Source organism: Leptosomus discolor, chromosome 16, assembly GCF_034619465.1.
Source record: "Leptosomus discolor isolate bLepDis1 chromosome 16, bLepDis1.hap2, whole genome shotgun sequence".
NCBI classification, from domain to species: domain Eukaryota; kingdom Metazoa; phylum Chordata; class Aves; order Leptosomiformes; family Leptosomidae; genus Leptosomus; species Leptosomus discolor.
The window spans coordinates 15261099-15279299 of record NC_141406.1 but is presented as its reverse complement, the minus strand read 5'-3'; the positions used below and the strand labels follow the sequence as shown (position 1 = coordinate 15279299).

The following is an 18201-nucleotide window of genomic DNA, read 5'->3' as shown; positions in this document are numbered from 1 at the left end:
CCCGGTCCCGGTGCCGGGAGGAGGGTGTCGGTGCCGATGGACAGATACGTGGTTAAACGCTCCGCCGGGGAGGCGGGGGGCGGCGGCGGCGGGAAGAGGCGGCGGCCGGAGGAGCCCCCCTCGGGGCAGCCCCCCTGGCAGGAGATCCGCGCCGAGGGCCTGTCCTGCGACTACCGGCTCCTCTTCGGCAAGTCCGAGGCTGACGAGATTTTCCGGCAGCTGGAAGAGGAGGTGGAGTACTTCGAAGGTAACGGCCGTCACGGGACCCGGCCTTCAGCTCCCGGTGCCACGTACCCCCCCCCCCCCCGCCCGGTGAAGTGTTTCCCTGCCCCAGACAGGTCCCGGAATGATTTCCATGGCCTGGGCAGAGCTGCCAGATGGGGGAGAGGTTTCTGCGGGTGACTGGTGTTTGCAAAATCTGAGAAGTGGAGAGCAAGCACGGGGTGACCCTGCAGGGTTAGTGCTGCTCAGCTTGAAGCGTGTGGCAAGTGGTTTTGCACAGGTTTTAAGAGAAAACTGGGGTAATCCTGGAGTGGTGACAGGGATTTGTTGGTGGATGTAGCATATGAGATACCGTCGGTCACATTAATTCAACAGAAGATGAGGGGGGTGCCAGTCCCGTTCACCCCGTTCAAGGGGGACAGTAAAGCAGTGTCAAACTTAAGCACTTTGTTGGGACAGAAGCACTGGAACACAGATGACAGCTTTTGGGTTGTCATCAGCATCCTCATTGTCCCACTGGAACTTCGCAGAAGCTCCAAATCCAGGAGATTGTTGAAACTGTGAACTGCAGAGGTTGTACAGAGTTGGTTTTGATCCTGCTCATCTCTTGTTCAAACAGGTGAAATGACAAAATTGCACGTGTTTGGCAAATGGCATGACATTCCAAGGCAGCAGGTAACCTACGGGGACCCTGAGTTAACGTACACTTACTCAGGCGTCACCTTTTCTCCTAAGCCATGGATCCCAGTTCTCAACCGTATCAGAGACCGCGTCACTTCGGACACAGGACATGCTTTTAATTTTGTTCTTATTAACAGGTATGTCTGGTTTGCAGTTGCATCAAGCAGCTTGTTCAAATGAAAAATTGCTTGTGCAACACTGTTGACAAGTTGTTTTACATCCGTTGGATTGGATTGGTAGAAGAACGAATGAATCTATTCTGTGTGCAGATATAAAGATGGCGGGGACCACATAGGCGAACATCGAGACGATGAGAGAGAATTGGTTCCGCGCAGCCCTATCGCATCCGTGTCCTTCGGAGCCTGCAGGGACTTTGTTTTCAGGCACTGTGATTCCAGAGGGAAGAACGCAACGCGCCACATCGAGCCCATCAAACTCCAGCTAGCCCATGGTAGCCTGCTGCTGATGAAGTACCCCACCAATGTGTACTGGTACCACAGCCTGCCCACCCGCAAGAGAGTACTTGCCCCAAGAATCAACCTCACATTTCGGAAAGTGATGACTGTAGCCAAGAAGTGAAATATTCATCAATCAAGCACCTGGTCTTTTGACTCCGAAAACAGAAGCTTTCTTCGCCGACAGTTTCTCATTCAAACACTGTCTTTGATGACCTGAGGTACCAGAGGAGCAAATTAAACCGGGAGAGGAGATAGCCTACTTGGTAACTTGCTAATAAAGACTGTAACTACTGATCTTAAACACCAAGAATACTTTCTCTCCTTGAAATGTTGCTGTAGTCCTGCTGATACATATTTTTAATGAATAATGCCCTTGTTTTGCTCAGGAGGAAGTTTGTTTTCAACTGATCTTAACCTAGCCAGTTTTCTAAAAAGATCAAAATACTCCATATCCTCGAGATCGTGGTAAAACAGTTTATAAATGCTGTAAAGTACAAGATGTAATCATTTAAAGCCGATACTGTTCAACAGGTGACACTTTCTTGTACGCTCTGTCAATGAGCTGTAGTTTGTTTGGTTTTTAAAAATAAAATACAAATGGGAGTGATGTGAAAAAGAGGAGTGCTAAGATATGAATATAGTGAGTGCAGCATGGCTGGCCGCACCTCTTACAGTCACTGTGACTTTTGTCTGTACATATTCCTCTGCTGCTTTACCTCCTCTGCTTATATGGGAGATGGGGACCTTTTGGTCAGTAGTGTGGTGGGGCAGGAGGAGGTATGAGGTGGGGCCTCTTCTTCCTTCGGTCCTTTGTCTGCACAGAAACCAGCATAAGATGATCTGGGGAGAGACTGGGTTGGACCATTTATATGGACAACGCAGCATGAAACCCTGGGACTTCTGAGAGTGTCTGTTTTTCTAAATAATTATCCCTAGGGATTCCGTTCTGACTACCTGAAAGCCATCACCTTCCGTGCCGACAGTGAATCCTGCTGAAATGAGGAAAGACCATCCAAAGTCACCAAGAGGAATCGAGCGATGGTGAGTACTGAGCGAGAATGTGAACTGATCCCTGTGTAACAAACACAGGCTACCAACATCAGAAATAGTGATGGGCTCTGTCCTTCAGTGACAGGCTCATCAGGGCCATGGAATTAATGTCTGTTGGGACAATTCAGAGCTGGTACTTCCCACCCTTTGCCGCTACCAGAAAGTGCTCTGTATGTAGTGTGGAGAGCTCCTGTGTGAACGCTTCTCCAGAGAACACGAAGCGCTGCTTCTGTCGCATAGGCCGAATGCGGTTTGGCTCATAGCTTGGTCTTTGTTTCAAGACATTACCACACGTGAACAGCTACTTTTTCTAATAAGTTTGTTCTTTTATTGCTACTGTACAGTTACAAAAGTACCCTGAAGTGAAAACGCAACTTCAAACAGCAGTGGTTTGACTATACTATACATGTTTTAAATAATGCACAAAAGACGACAAGAATAATCCAAACACAGAGATGTCACCTTGGAGGTCTTATCTGATGTATTTTAACCTTTTATGTTTTATTAACACCTCCTCCACCATGGAAGCTTGCGAGTAACAACAGCGTTGGATGAGCCTCCGTGTGCATGCACAGAGCCCAGAGCTCTTGGGTGCTCGCAGGAGGCTGGGAGCATCTAGCGCGGCTCAGGACCAGGACCGAGGTGCTGATACTTGCTCCCTTCCTCGCACTGAGGGCTAAGCCAAGGCCATCTACTCCTTCCTAACAGTGAAAGCTAGAACAAACGCTGACTACTCAACCCTCATCTTTATAGCCCTTGAGGAAGCTTTCAGAGTAAATCTGCAGCTGCGTGAAACTGAGCAGTTTATCAGTGTCGTGCAGCGACTGTGCTCTCATTCTCATCAAACTGGCCCCTGTTGGAAAGCAGCTCTATGCAAAAGAAAAAGATATTGAACCTGCAAGCCTGCAGCAGCGTGTGGCTTTACGTCCCTGTTACAAGCTGGTAAATTTAAGACTCAGTCCATTGTGTGCGTAGGTTCTGACCCCCCTCCAGCATCGCTGCTTTCTGAACACAGTGACCTGTTCAGGTGAACTTCTCAAAAATTCTGTTTAAAAACTCTAAACAGACCCTGTTGAGAAAAGGTATTGCAGCATGTGCACTGCTGGCAGTGGAAATGGTTTGAAGTTCCGAGGTACAAATGGTGGACCTGCTGGAGCTAGATGCCTTCTTCTTAAATGACACCCAGCACTGCTTTACAGAGCTCCTGCTGCCCAGAACGAAGGGCTTCCACCTTCTGCAAGTCCATTGGGTCTTAGTTCAATGGCCAGGGCATTTTTTGGCATATTGCATCCTTCTAGGGGTTGGTTGGTTGTTTTTCTTGTTGTTTTTCCGTAACTTAAAATAGAAAGGTTAAAACCACACTCCTGCTAGCCTAGCACAGACAGGGAGACTTCTCAGGAACTAGTATGTTGGTGGATTTATAAAGACTATTTTATGTACTGTGAGCATTACTTGGAGCAGGGATCATGATCCACACTCTGAAATGATGAGTTGTGTAAAGAGTTTTGCGTACACAACCATCACCACTCCTGTTTTGGCTGGGTTTGAGCCTCCCGTTAAGGAACTCTGAATCCTGTGAGCTTTGGGCAGCAATAGCAGCGTATGAGGTACAAAGTTGCCCTAAAAAACTATTAAGACAGTTGTTACCGTCTGAAAACTTAAGTTGCTGTTTTACACTGAAAAAGCTTGTCTGATGAATTCGTCTTTTTCTCCTCCAAGCTTACAAGGATAGAAAAGAGCTAAAAATAGCCTGCATGCTTCATTCTGGTAACTTAAAAGCGGTCAAAAGGATGACTTTTGCTGCTTCTCCCTCCGTGCTTTGTTTGGGATTTATTTTTTCACACGTCAAACAACCTAGAGCAGCAAAGCAGACCTTGCTCCTGTTTCCATGGCATCCGTGTATCTGCACAGCGACACCAATCTTTTCAGACTGCTGTCCTACTCCACAGGACAAAGAAGCGCCCACCAGTCCCGACTCAGTCGTGCCTACTCTAACTTAACAAGGACGCTGGGGTTGCCACACTTTTCGGCTCACAATCACAACCGGCGCAAGCTCTAAAGCTCCGTTGCAAGCCAGACGGCCCGTGTCTGAATGGTCGATGAGAAATGGCAGTTTTCGGCATTAAAACAGGAAGGGCAAGTCTCGAACACCTGTTACAGTAGCCTTGAAATCACAGCATTAAAAGTTGTAGACGACACTACAAGCAACCGTATTCAGCAGTTTCGAGGTGACGAAGGAAATGACAATACTGATCGCTGGCAAACACTTCTGTCTCGTGCCTTCAGCTATACTCCAGAGATACAGAGCAATGAATGAGGGTCTCGGCTCTTCATAGATAAAAAAATTTGTCTTTAATCCTGGAAAAAGGAAACTGCGCTTTGAATCAGCAGAAGGACTTCTATGATGTATAAAGAGCTGGAATATTCAGAAAATTACGTTGAACAGGGAAGCTGTTTTTTGGATCGTGCCTGTTACGCAGAGATGCCTTACTTCATCGAGTAGCTGGGAGATCAAGAGAAGTCGGGTTCCGTAAGCAGTTCATCCCATCACCTTGAGCCGTTGATCAGAACGCAGCTGACACGCCGTGGACCTGGACAATGGTTAGGTAGCTATTCGAATAAGCTCAAGGCACTTTGTTTCTTAAATCATCGCCTTCGATAACAGTCGCTTCCCCTCAACCCCTTCTGGGGCTCCCCCGTTCAGAAACGCCTGCTGTGAAATGTGTGGGATTAAGCATCTCCCTTTGAAGAGTTACACACACGTCACCCTATGGAAAAGGGCCTCGGGAACTGTCTGCAGCGTCTGTTTCAGAGCTGTGGTGCTGACAAAATTACTACCTGACAGAACAAATGCTTCTCTAATACAGATACACTTTGGACTGCGCCGCATTAGCAGACCAGCTTTGGGTAGCGAAATTTTGGTACAAAACACAGCTCCCAGGGGGAGCCAGCCATCGCCATAGAGGGAGGGGAAAGTTAAAGGGCCTGTGGTGGGTTATTTGCATAACGGACAGGAGGTGCAACGTAGATCTCGTTAGAGGAACTTTGTCGGGTTTTGTCCTTCTTCTGCTCTCTTAATCACTCTTCAGCCTTCAACTCCAAGCTTTGGTGCTGCACCCTGGAGGGAACTCGCTCGTAGAACAGCAAGTAAGCGCTAGAAGAAAGGACCTCCTGCAGGCTGGCTTTGCGAACCGTGTCGTCGGAAATCCACAGCCACTGACTGCTGACAGCGAGGGGGTTCTTGGGAGAAGGTGGGGAGCGGCGGTAAGTCACAAAGTGTCCAGAATGCATGTCTCCGTGATGAACGACCACGGCCATCAGGCGGTAAAGGTACACGGGGGAACTGAGGGACAAACGAGAAAAAGGACAGGGTCAGCAGCCCTCGGGGATCACGCACGTACCAGAAGCAGCCCCACTTGCTTTGGCCTCAGCTGCAGTTTCTTTTCAGAGCAAATAGATGGCTCCGTAAGAGACATGCTGCCTTGCAATTACTTTTCAGCATAGCAAGTCCTCCCCGCAGCACTGCCTTATTCTAATATTGAGAAAACCAAACCATTCACTTTAGAAGTTTACGCTAGAGGGCTGCCATGTTTTGTGCAGTGTAACTGACTGAATTTTGCAAAGTGTTTTCCATCAAACCTACCAATGCGCCAGCATTTAGTTCTTAAAGTGCTGTTATTGGACAGAAAAGCTGTTCTAGAATGTGCTTTTAACTGAAAAGAGGTAAAATTGCAGCAGGTAACCGACAGGTAACAGCGGACACTCTTTCAAACACTTGCTCTACAACTGTCTTTGTAACAAACATTTGGCACAAAATGCTTCCAGGCTTCTCATTTCCCACACTGATTGTGAGAATTGTCTTCCTCATGGGGAAAATACAGACTGGCAGAGAGAACAAGTGGTGTAGAACTAACTACATTGGTCACCAGCATGAAAATGAGTGAATGTTCTCAAAGGCCAAGACGACACATGATCAGGGACCATGAAGGCTGATTTACTAAGTAGACCCATGGCAGCTGCAACTTAAATCAAGCTTGTTAAATATAATGCCTCAAAAAAGTCTGTAAGAGATCTACGGATTTCTTGCAATAGTGTTAAAATCAGAGTAAGAGGGGAAAAATGAAAGGAAGAAAACAGCAGGAATAAGATTATGGCTCTTCAGAAGGATGATTTACTGCACCATGAACCAGAGAAAGGAGGTTTTGAGTTTTGCTTGTCATATGCTCTAGTCCCTTTTCTAGGAGAGAAATGGAGCCAAAGTCAACCACTGAAAGTCATCCAAGAGAAAAGCAGAAAACTTCGGCCCAGGAGCTAGGATAGATGTTAAATTCTGTGACTTACGCAGCCTCCTAATAAAGACAGAATAAAGGAAGATGTAATTTGGAGGGACAGAAATTACAAGATAGGCTACAAGTCTCTAACTTACCTGCACTCGGGCAATGCAGCAAGTGGAAAAGTTCCCGAGGACATTAAAAGGGAAGAGGAGCAGGCACCATTCATGAAGAGCGGTTTAGTACCAGACGGCTGTTCTGTGTCTGCAAGAGGAAGCAGACATTCAGTCACTTAACGGAAATGCTACTATTAGTACTGCTACTAACAGTGCTCCTGCTCCTGCAGTACCTTTCACCACAGAATAGGAAGGTATTTTGCTTATTTTAATTCATTATGTATTACACTCCTTTAAGAGATGCAGAAGAGTGTAACATCCAAAGACAGTGGTAATTGTTTTTACATAACACAAATAGGAAAATGACCACGTTTACCAAATCTCAACTAGACAGAATATTGAGCTGCCTGAACGACAGACCTGCTACAGCTGGATTTTCTAATTGTTTTTTAAGAAGTCCCCATTCCCAGCATTCTTCCCGTGCTCGTCCTGGAGCCGTAGAAGACATCACTTTCAAGATAACCCCTAGGACTTCCCAAGTGCAACATGCCTTCATCCTTTGGACATAAAACATGCGAGTTCTGCTCTCTGGGATTCTTTTGTTTGTTTGTATGTTTTTTTTAGTATGTAGTAGGATCAAATTAAATTCTCAAAATTGAACTGTAAACTTGGAACAGGGTATCCTAATGCTTGCTGAGAAAGGGATTTATTTCTACCTGTCCTCTTTGTGCAGATCCAAGCAAAGATGCTGCTCTTATGTTCATTCTGCAGATTAGAACGTTTTATCACTGAAATGCAGAAATACTTGACAGATTTTAATTTTCAAAATAAGTACCTGAAGGTTTTACTGCTATTCCATCCTTTGTTCCAGGCGTTGTCTCTTCAGAGTTTTTCTGATTCAGCTCATTCTGGCCTGATTTGTGCACAGGAATGCGATATTTGTAGATGTCCATGATCAGGAACTCATTGAACTGCACATGTTCGTGACGTTTCAGAGGAGTGCCTTGGTTTGACCAGCTCAGTCTTTGCAGATGGATGCACAAACACTGCGGGAGCTTCACCAATATTCCATAGAAAAGGAGAGTCAAAACACATTTTAAATGAAAAGAAGGAGCTGTTCAGGTTAAAAGCATGCTAAGGGAGCTGCTGAGTCTAGTGGATAAGGAAATGCATCGCCGAACTGTTCCCTCAGGTGCTGCTCTATCTGCGTGCAAGCTGCGTGGCAGTAGCGTCCCTAGGACGTGACCAACAGCTCTCTTGGGATGTCTGATAACGCCGCTACTGCTCACTCACGAGGCAGCAGGACAGCTAATGTTAACCGTTTTCTCCAAATGGAAGAAAAATCAAAAATTCATGCATGTTCCTAAAAAGCTCACCTGTCAATCTCATCCAGCTTGTTGACCAGTGAGGTAGAAATGAGGGTTGGAATTGGTTGGAGTGAGGTGTTGCAAGGCTTTGCACAGTGAGAGTACCAGGGGAAACCAGGTCAAGTAGCTAGAAATATCTGACATTCACAGTCATGCCAGGGTTAACCTCCATCCATCAGTACATATTCTTATTAACGGCACTCTTAATTACAGCCCAGTGCCCTGGTGTTCTCTGCCTTATAGGGTTACAGAGCAAAAAGTGGTGAGAGCTTCCCCTGTAAATTACACCTGCTGTTTAGCACCGTATTCACCTGTTTAAACCAGCTGTATTTAGAACATTTTAATTTCTTCAAAACCTGCAGTTGCTAAAGGTGCTACAAACGCTGTACACGTGAATCACTTCACTGACCGAGGAAGTCAAGAATTAATGCAAGACATAGGAACTGCCACTGAGCCAAACTCGTGTTTAAGTGCTTTGCTGAATGACAGCAGAATATTCATTCTTTAAGCTACAGAGTGTGATATTTTGCTGAACTGAGGCCTCAATGCCTACAGAAATTTGACAAATGAGCTTACTTTTTCAAGGAAGACATTACAGTAGTCTAATACCAAGAAGTGGACATAAAGCAAAGAGATCAAAGAAAGAAATTACTGCATGATAGGATTTAAAAATGGATTTGGAGGGTTAGCTTGCCTCACCTTTCCTAACTTTAATTGCTTAACAAATGTTGTTCTCTGGTTTTCTATGCTCTGTCCATTCAGGGTCCCTTCTGCCTGAATCTGAAATCAAAGGGAAAAAATTAAAGCCGTTTCATTACCTGCTGTACCAGATTACACATAACAAAAGCAGTTGTCTGGCTAGAGCTAGGCTCAGTACTTTAATTACACCTACAGCTTTCGAGGAACTTCCTTAAGAATTGCTGGCCTATCCTAACGGGTCAGAATTCTAAACCAAAATCAAGCAGAAACGAGCATGTACAGAACAAGCCCAGTCTCTGGGTTTATGTGCAGTCATGTGCCATTTCTGTTGGTTTTCAAACAAGCCGCTTTGGCTCTTGCTGTCCTCAGATTACAGGCAACTGTCCAGTACTGTTTGACATATCAGAACACAAAAATTATCCCAAATATTATCTAAATAATACCCGGTAAATACAGAATAAAATATTTGTACATTTTGTAATAGTGCTAATAAACAAAGCTTCAAAATACTCTTTGAGATAAGAGCTCCATTTTAAATATAAAGAAATCCCAGGCAGACTAGAGGCTTTCCTGAAGTCATGAAGAAAGTAGAAAACTGAAGCCAGAATTCTGTCAGCGAGCTTAAAACTGAGCTAGAAGGTTCTATGACTTAAAAGGACGTACTTTAGTGCAGTTGTCACACACAACGTCCTTCACAGATTCAGAGGAGATGAAATGATGGAGGCAGTGGTCCAGCGTCATAGGACGACCCTTAGTACAAAAAAACCAAAATGATTTGCAGTAAGTTTAGGGTGCCAACCACTAACTTTTGTGAAACAACCTTTTCATAACCTCTTCCACAGAAACTATAGAATTGCAGAGAAAACTGGCTTTGAGTATAGGACACTGATAACGTAACTATGGGGATTCTTCCTCAGCCGGGATGACACATGGCAAACACTGCAGCCTGCAGATAACAGCAACAGCTGTGACTCCTTCCGTGGGGTTTTAAACTACAGGTCCTGGCCCTGTTACCATGTTTCTTTAAAGTTCCAGCACTCCATGGGTCGCTTTACACACTCTCCTCTATGTAGGAGAAATACAGCATTTAGTTGAATTTAGGCACTCCTTCCTATCCTTCCATGTACTGTACTACACGCTGCCGGGTATGAAGGGCATAATCTCCAATGACGGTATGAAATAAAACACAAGTAGCAGAAGATGTGTCCAAATCCCAGTCCTAGTGTCCAGGAGCGTATGCTGTAGGTACAAGTCAGAGCTTCCATGATGCAAGTAGTTGCTCCTTTGGAAAGAGCAAACTCTCTATCAGGCGTTAAGTAACAAACCGTTAACAGTTCAAAACCGTCCTGCATGTTTTGCCCCCAAAATCTACAATGTTTTGTAACTTGGAAGTTTTTCAGAGAGCCAAAAAGAAACAGAAAGAATTTCCAGTTGAAACCACTTGGTCCAAAAACTTGTATCGAGATTTGGGTACTTTCAGCGCAGAGACAGGGCACCTGAAGGTCACCTTCCAAGACTGCCAGAAACAGCCCTCGGGGTACGATCTGGGCTGTTCAGATTACACAGGAAGGACCAAAATGCTCCACCAGGAGAAACAGAAAACTCTACTGGTGTCCACAAAGTCATGCCTGTTATACTAATGAATCATTTGCACGAGCACATTAGCGATAAGGTACCGTGTTGGCACAACAGGTTCATTTACAACAAGGCAAGAAAATAAACTGTTGCTACTCATGGACACTTGGGCTGTGGCACCTTAAAAAAGGCGCTGTGAAGGTAAAGCTATGAGGGCAAGACAACAGGCAGGCTGGCGGGATCACGCGACCGTGAGGGGTACGTACCCACGCAGCTGCTGGAATACTCAGCGAGAGGCTGTCGAAGGTATCGTACCTCACAGGACTCTGCAAGACAGCGTTTCACACATCCAGTCAGCTAAAATTAATGACAGTCCAAAAAAACCCCAAACAACCCCAACCTCACACAAGATGAATGTGTGCCCTCTGCTGTGCACAGTGACCTGGTGGCACAGGGTCACACTCCCCCGTGTTCCCAAGCACCACGCTAGGGGGCACTGGGGACACAAGGTGCTGCTTGGCCTGTTCCTGCTGAAGCTGCTCACTTAAATTTGTTTGCAAGGCTTTGAAAAGTAAAAGGGCCAAACAGTACCCTTACAGTTCGATCTACAAATGAGATTTACTTTCTGTCTTTTTTTTTCTGGATCCAGGTTATCTTCACCTCCTCACTCTGGATAACTGGATGCAACTTAATTTGGCTTTGCATATGCTGCGTGCTGAACGAATGAACAGCTCGTCCTAAACCGCGGCCCACGTGAGTGGATTTTCAATACGTGGTAGCTGCGGTACTGAACATAAGACAACAACTATTACTCTGTCTGACAAGACAGCTGCTATCCCCAGAAAATGGATGGCTCTTAATTGTCTTCATGTACACACACTCCAAGACACACGTTCTTATACCTGGTGTTCACAGTGTTTGCAAACCATGTTGCTGGTCAGCCTTCCGTGGAAAGGGTGCTGAGATTTCCAGTGGTTTGACACAGGGGGAAGAGACGCTGAAACACAAAGTTGAAATTCTCCTTTTATTTTCACTACGGCTGTGCTCATCACTATAATTCCACACTTTTGGCCCACTGTAACAAAAGCAACTGCTCTAAAGCACGTTCCGTCCCACTGACAAATAATTAGTGGGTTTTTTACAGCGGAAGAGGTACATTTCAGTCCAATGCAGACAAAGATCAATTAATATTATCCCCTTAACAAACAAAGCAACTACACTATGAATATTCATATTTCAGAGTGGAAAAAAGCATACCTCTCGTTCTGCAGCTTATTTGCTTTTGGGTTACTTCTGGCTGCTACAGAGGAACACAGAAGATTTCATTAGCCCTACCTTAGAAACCATTAAGTATGAAATATGTTCTTATTTCATCCCTAACAGGCTTTTCTGACATTAGACAATTGTGAGAGTTTTAGTGTCTCTGTATTTGATGAAGGCCAGAACACCTGGTACGCAACAAATTTATAATTGAAAAAACAGTTCTAATAACATGAATAATTAATCTGCAAATTCTCTGCCTCAGAGCACTAAACTTAAAATGTAACAGATTTTATAAATATTTTTGTATGTATTTTAGACAAAAGAGACAGAAACTTTCTGTCTGCATGAAGTTTACCACTAAACTAGAGGATAAGATAAATTTCCCCTCCAAGTGGACTATTCCATAAATGTCCATTTTGCAGTTTTCAAACCTTTTTCATATGTCAGCTCTTACAGATACGAGTAACTGCTTAGATGGATTGCTGTTCTGGGGCAGTACTTCAATCCTTATTCTCCATGGATTTAGGAATGCAAAAGCCCTCATGAAAGAGGGATCACTACAAATTCAAACACATTTGCGTACAAAAAGCATGTTTTTTTCTTTAGATTGCCTGGCCTACTGATTCATTGCTATCAGAGCCCTAGAGAACAGCTTTGTAAACGTGATGAAAACGTCTTCAGTTTCTAAACAGACACTTTATGCTTGACACACAGGGGAATCCCGGCAGAGCACAGAAACCTCTCCCGATGGTGAAACAACATTGGTCAAAAAGTCACCTCCAGCGAATGCACATCGAACAGATGGGTCACGCGTGGCTGACGGTCCCGTTCGTCTTCTAATGACGAGGTAAGGACGTGAAATAGTTCATGAGCATCCTGTTAAATAGAGGCGTGAGACTTAGAGGAAGCAAAACCAAAAGACACCGAAACACACGCCAGGAGTACTGAGACACAAATGACATCGTAATAGGGAATTAAAGGAAGAATGACTGCCTAGAGCCCCCCTTGGGCATTAATCACTGGTGCATCTGCTGCGGTTCTGCCAAAAAGCTTTTCTTATAAAGCTGAACTTGGTAACGGCACGTGCTATTACAGGTACTCTGGGCCACATAAGCTCACAGGAACCTAAAATACTTGGAGGACAAAAGAAGAATGAGTGCACCAATGCCTGCTTTCCTTGATTTCAATAAAAGCCTAATTGAAGTCTCTGCTGTTTGCTTTGGCTCAGAGATATAAAAGATAGAACCATATTTTGAGTGAGGTAACTGGTCGAGCTCATTGGCCAGCTGCACTTGCTGAGGGGCTGAAAATCCTGAAAACAAGAATTGGAAATCCTGCATGTTAGATGTAAGTAAATTTGGAAGTGTTAGTGAAGCAGAGTCTGTCCCTCACAGCAGTGGCAGGTTAGCACAGAGCCGTTATCTATCGCAAAGTCAGGGCTGTAGCTGTTCTCTTTTAATATTACTGGCTCCGTGGTACCAGATCTGAAGGTGATTAGGTGCGTGAGGTTTTGAAACAGCCAGGGTTTCCATGATGAAACTGAAAACACCGTTCATCGATCCCGTGGCTGTTTTCCTGCTGAAAGCAAATGTTTTGCTACAGCAAAGACTCAGGTTTGACGCTTGGGGCTATTAGTACCAGAGCTTCAGTGTTCTGTGGTTCCGTATCTAAGCATCGAGGTGTGTCTCCAGCAGCCTCGGGAATTCTGTAATCACCTGCTCTTCAAACGACGAGATCTGCCACCTGTAAGTCCTTAGAACTTCTAAGAGGCAGCTTGCATCCAGGACATCGTCTTCTGTTACCTCTTGGCAGGACAGAGCTAGGGACAGTGCATTGAAAAACGTTAGAAGGAGCCACAAAGGGGCGTTAGAACACACCTCTGTTTATGCCAGACTGTATGTTACTTAGGCATCATATAGCTGGTTACAGCAGAGTTATTCTTGATTAAGACAGGCAGACGATGCCACTCAAGTGAGTGTGCATTAATTACCATTCTCATCTGACTCGGCCTCACTGACTGCATCCTCATCTAACACGTAGGCAAAGTGAAACATTTCTCAACTGATACAGAGAGAATAAATAATATAATGTCTGGAAAGACACATTTTTACTGGTGGATTGGGTGAAAATTGGTACTTTACAGTATCACTGCCCCGTCATCCTTACAGCAGTCCAGTGTACGTGCTGCACTGGCACAACCGTAGTTTGAACAACACCCTGAGGAAAACTTCCAGTGGATTTCCTTCAGAGCAAAGCCCTGGGAGGAGAGCCAGGGAGAGGCCAACAGGTCGCTTAAACATTTGGAGTTAAACATTTTTGAGTAAATAGGACGTAACTGATACATGAATTTAGCACAGGGGCAAGTCTGAACTGGGTTACCAAACTGGGCTTAGAGGCTTTAACATTTTTATCCAATGTCGTACAAAGTATCTAATTTAATCTCATTTACCAAATATTTACTGTCATTTACCAACTATTATTTGGTAAAATACTAATCTTGGAAAAAAATGCTTTAGTTATTTTATAACACATTAATTTTCTTTTATGTAGAATTCAGAGTGCCCATCTCATGGTGATAATACCTCCCTATTTCTTCAATTTTACCAAGCCCATTTTCATTCTGTTTTAACCATCAATGCTCTGAACAGCAAATAGGTTAAAGCCTGTGGCACGGCGTTCCGTAACATCTTCAGCGCCCCTGTTCCCTCCACCTCTGTCTGTTCCACCTGCTGGCAAACGGCTTCTTGGGAGCCCTGTGCACACTGCTGGGCTGCTCCTCCACTGCCAGGCGAGTCAAAACCTGAAACCTTCCAGCTGTTGGCCAAGAAACAAACACCTTTGGGGGCACAGGCAGCTGGGCCTTGTGTTGTTCAGGCTCAGTGCAGTCACTTAATACCCTTTGGATCTCTGCCCCTCTGTGAGCGTCGGTTGAACTTGGCCAACGGGTTCAAAGTCAGAAGAGGGAAATTGAAAAGAGAAGAATCCAAGACCACACGAGCTGCCTTTCTTCAGGAAGGAACGATAACATTTATGCTAAATATTTCCTTCTTAGTTTATCGCAACACGGAAATGTTAAATTACCTCTCAGGAGATGCAGCAAAGTGACCGACAAGTATTGACGCTCAGCGGCCTGGTTCTGGTCTGTCTTGTATTGTGCCGTAAATTCCTCCAGCCACTTGATGAAGGACGGACAGGCAGACAAGCCTTGCAGCAAGGAGTTCATGAAGCAGGTGTTTCCTAAGTTCAGAAGGCCAGGCACAAGCCCTGTGAATAGAAGCGCGGGAGTTTACACCATAAAGTCTAGGAAAACCTTACTACTCGCAGTAGCAAGTCTTGTGTTAGCTATTAAAATTATATTAAAATCAAATTATTTCGGTTTATTTGGTACTATGAAGACCAGAAGACCCTGGTGTGTACAACAGCACACAGTAAACATAAACATGGTGGCCCGAGAATTAGACCACAGTAAAAATCTTCTTAAAATTTCTTTGAAAAATCCTCCTTTTTTCCGGATAGGACTAGATTTCTATCAACAACACGAAGGGTCAGGATTATCTCCAAGTTACCGCACAAGCTGTGAAATCCTTGGTTACAGCGTGCCGTGCAGGAGCCCCTTGTGGGGCAAGTTCACAGGAGCCCGTGGGGTCACTGCTGCACCTCTGTGCATTCCATCTCGCTTTGGAGAAGCTTTCCCTTCTCCTCAGATCATCGTGACCCAGCCTCCGGGATTGCCGAGGATCGGGGAGAGGTGTTTCTGTACCACTCCACTTAGCAAGGGACTCTCGCTTCCCTTCCACTAGGAAGCGATTTTGCATTCCAAAATGCAAAATAAAACAACGTGCGTTATCGGCAGCTGTTCGGTTGTTATCACAGGACACAAAAACAGGTCCAACGAGTCACAATTTTAGAAAAATGTCAATCGCTACAGTTAATACGTTACGTAAGTGACAAAAGTCCTTTACTCAATACATATTCTTTTCATTTGGTACATTTCTAAACAGGACAGTGACCAAAATCTTCTCTTTAGCAACAGAAACTAATTTACAGAAGCTAGGAATGAAAACCAGAAACAGGCACGTTTCTAACACCTCGGGGAGCGCTCAGACGCACCGGCACGCCCAGCAGAGTTCACTTTTGGGGCTGTTTTCCCGTGTTTTCCGTGCCCGAGGTGGGCTGGCGGCTCCTCGCCCCCCCTACCTCTCCTGCGCCTCTTCCTCTCGGTGATGGGACCCCACAGCACGTACATCCCCGCCGCCACGGCAGCGGCCACCCCCCCGATAACGCCCCAGTTCTTCATCACTTTGTACCTGAAACGGGGGGGGGAAAAAAAAAAAAAAAAACAACCAACAACCAACCAACCCCCAAATCAACAAACCACCGGGGACTCGCTCCCTCCGCCCGCAGGGGCGCGGCGGGCACACGGGGGCAGCCCGGGAGGCTCCCGTAACGCTTCAACCTCCTCCTCCCACTACCGTTCCCCGCTGCTCGGGGAAGGGAAGGGCCGGCCTCAAGCCGCCGGCCCCGCCGCGCCGCCGGGGCCGCCGTGACCGCCCCCTCCTCCGCACCGGCGCCCGGTGCTCCATGCCCCCGCCGCCAACCCGGGCCGTCCCCGCTGACCTGGCCGCCGCACCGGCCCGCAGCAACCTCCGCACGGCCCCGCCGCCGGGCAGCATCGCCCCCTGCTCCCCCGCCGCCGCCGGAACCAGGGCCCAGCGGGCCGGGCGGCGCGGCGGACCGGGCGGCGGAGCGCCGGAAGTGGCGCGGGGGGCCGGTTAGCGCGCGGACCGCCCCTAGCAACGGGCGGCTGGTCGCTAAGGCCGCGGGGGACCGGGATTGGGGAGGGGGGGAGGGCGGGGAAAAGGACCCCGGCCTGCTCCGGGCAAGGCGGGTGGAATGGGGGCGTGGGTCCCCTGGCAGCCCCCCGGGCCTCCCGAGGGGCAGCCGGCTTTGGGGGTGGGTGGCTACAGGCTGGCGGGGGGGGGGGGGGGGGGCGGGGGGGAGGCGGGGCGCTGAAATCCCGCAAGCTCGGGTGGCGCCAGGGGAGGTTTAGGGTGAATGTTGGGACCAGGTTCTTCACTGAAAGGGTTGTCAAGCACTGGACCGGGCTGCCCAGGGGGAGCGGTGGTGTCACCACCCCCGGGGGTGTTTAAAAGACGTGTAGATGCGGTGCGGGGGGACATGGGTTATGGTGGACGTGGCAGGGCTGGGTCACCGGTTGCCCTCAACGATCATCAAGGCCTTTTCCAACCTAAACGGTTCTCTGAAACCATCCAAACTTCCCAAGCTTTCGCCGCTGCGTAACGCACGCCAGCCCTGAGGCTCCTCCGTGCTGCCTCGACACCCCGCTCCCGCTGGGCCCCATCTCTGAGGGCCCCGCTCAGTTTGCTCTCCACCCGGCGCCGTGGGTTTTTGGTTTTAACGGACACATTTGGGGGACTGTTGAGAGGAAGAAGCCCTTCACACCAGTGCCAGGAGAGGAGGCGTGCGGCAGCGCTTGCAGGCAGGATGACTGACACATGCAGCTTTTGAGAGCACCTCGAGATGGCAGCTGCTGATCGTGTCTGCGGGCCTGGCAGGTAACAGCCTCCCTCTTCACACCTCCCCGGATTAATTCTAACGACCTTTGGCAGGAAAGTGTCTGGTACACCCTGGGGGTCCTTCTGGCCGAGTCCTTGTTCGCCTGACATTGCTCCACGGGTGTCAGAAGGCTGTTGGTAAGAGGAGAACGGTCTGGAGAGTAAGGGACTAGACAGCAAGAGGCTGGGAGAAAAATGACAGAGAGAGGAGAAGGATGTGAAGAAGTAAAGGCATCCTGACAGCTGCAGTGTAGTTCCTGTCAAACACGTGAGACAAAGGGACCAACGTGCTCAGAGGACCCAATCTCACACCCTCAACTTACTGGAAAATTGGAACTTATTTAATAAAAAAGTAATATAGCTGCTGTGTTCTAAAAAGAAAGTTGTTGCTTATGCAATGAATGTATAAGCTAAGAGTGTGCTTGGAAAACGCTGTTTTCTAACACGTTTTTGGGAGAAGCAACCCAGAGTCTCTGTGAACTCATGTTTTGTGAATAAATATTGTCCTGGAACGCCGTCAGGCTGCTCTGCTGAGACCGCTCTGATAAAGGCCCGCAGTGACTGCTTTCCTCTGGAAGTTTCAGTTCAATAACTCCTCCCGTTGTACTGACTTTATCTGCAGTGTTTTACCCAGGGAAACAGAACAGACTTCTTGGATCATACCAGGCATTGAACTATGGTTTCTTTAACCCACAGTTTCTGAGGAGGAAACATAAATCTTGCAAATCTGGAAGGTGTTGGTGGACCAGTTTTATCTACCGAGTCCTTTAATTTTTTAATTGCAGCAGGCCAGGCTGCCTTTCATTCCAAATGAACTGCTGAGCTCCTTTATGGCAGCAAGTAGCTGGGACAATGCCATTCTTCAGCCCAAATGCGTCACCACCTGATCCAATGACAAGTAAAAGGATGCATGACTGAAGAGT

The 18201-nt window shown here is 46.9% G+C and overlaps 2 protein-coding genes across 3 annotated transcripts; one reads left to right on the top strand and one right to left on the bottom strand.

The window, feature by feature from the left end:
- The first annotated feature begins 36 nt into the window (after positions 1 to 36).
- Positions 37 to 2319, top strand: ALKBH2 (alkB homolog 2, alpha-ketoglutarate dependent dioxygenase). The gene is made up of 4 exons (XM_086474385.1): positions 37 to 247; positions 842 to 1040; positions 1173 to 1478; positions 2298 to 2319. The coding sequence occupies exons 1-4, from the start codon at positions 37 to 39 to the stop codon at positions 2317 to 2319; spliced, it is 738 nt and encodes a 245-aa protein (XP_086330511.1).
- A 394-nt stretch (positions 2320 to 2713) lies between these two features.
- Positions 2714 to 16375, bottom strand: USP30 (ubiquitin specific peptidase 30). 2 transcript variants are annotated; one of them, XM_086474238.1, is made up of 13 exons: positions 16320 to 16375; positions 15900 to 16009; positions 14784 to 14966; positions 13418 to 13521; positions 12480 to 12578; positions 11697 to 11739; positions 11342 to 11436; positions 10706 to 10765; positions 9528 to 9614; positions 8865 to 8945; positions 7634 to 7853; positions 6838 to 6946; positions 2714 to 5754 (listed from the first exon to the last, which is right to left on the bottom strand). In XM_086474238.1, the coding sequence occupies exons 1-13, from the start codon at positions 16373 to 16375 to the stop codon at positions 5490 to 5492; spliced, it is 1512 nt and encodes a 503-aa protein (XP_086330364.1). In that variant the 3' UTR covers positions 2714 to 5489. The 2 variants fall into 2 exon arrangements, with proteins under 2 accessions (XP_086330364.1, XP_086330365.1); XM_086474239.1 differs by lacking the exon at positions 16320 to 16375 and having other exon boundaries at positions 11697 to 11736; positions 15900 to 16026.
- Between the last annotated feature and the right edge of the window lie 1826 nt (positions 16376 to 18201).

Excerpts from the sequence above, each read along its gene's own strand:
- USP30 (XM_086474238.1), bottom strand. The coding sequence starts at position 16,375 with ATGCTGCCCGGCGGCGGGGCCGTGCGGAGGTTGCTGCGGGCCGGTGCG. Across the intron at positions 12,579-13,417 it reads TCTCGTCGTTTGAAGAGCAG|GATGCTCATGAACTATTTCA; the intron begins GTGATTACAGAA and ends TCTATTTAACAG. Across the intron at positions 11,740-12,479 it reads TCGATGTGCATTCGCTGGAG|CAGCCAGAAGTAACCCAAAA; the intron begins GTGACTTTTTGA and ends GTTCCTCTGTAG.
- ALKBH2 (XM_086474385.1), top strand. The coding sequence starts at position 37 with ATGGACAGATACGTGGTTAAACGCTCCGCCGGGGAGGCGGGGGGCGGC. Across the intron at positions 248-841 it reads GGAGGTGGAGTACTTCGAAG|GTGAAATGACAAAATTGCAC; the intron begins GTAACGGCCGTC and ends TTGTTCAAACAG. Across the intron at positions 1,479-2,297 it reads GTGATGACTGTAGCCAAGAA|GGATTCCGTTCTGACTACCT; the intron begins GTGAAATATTCA and ends AATTATCCCTAG.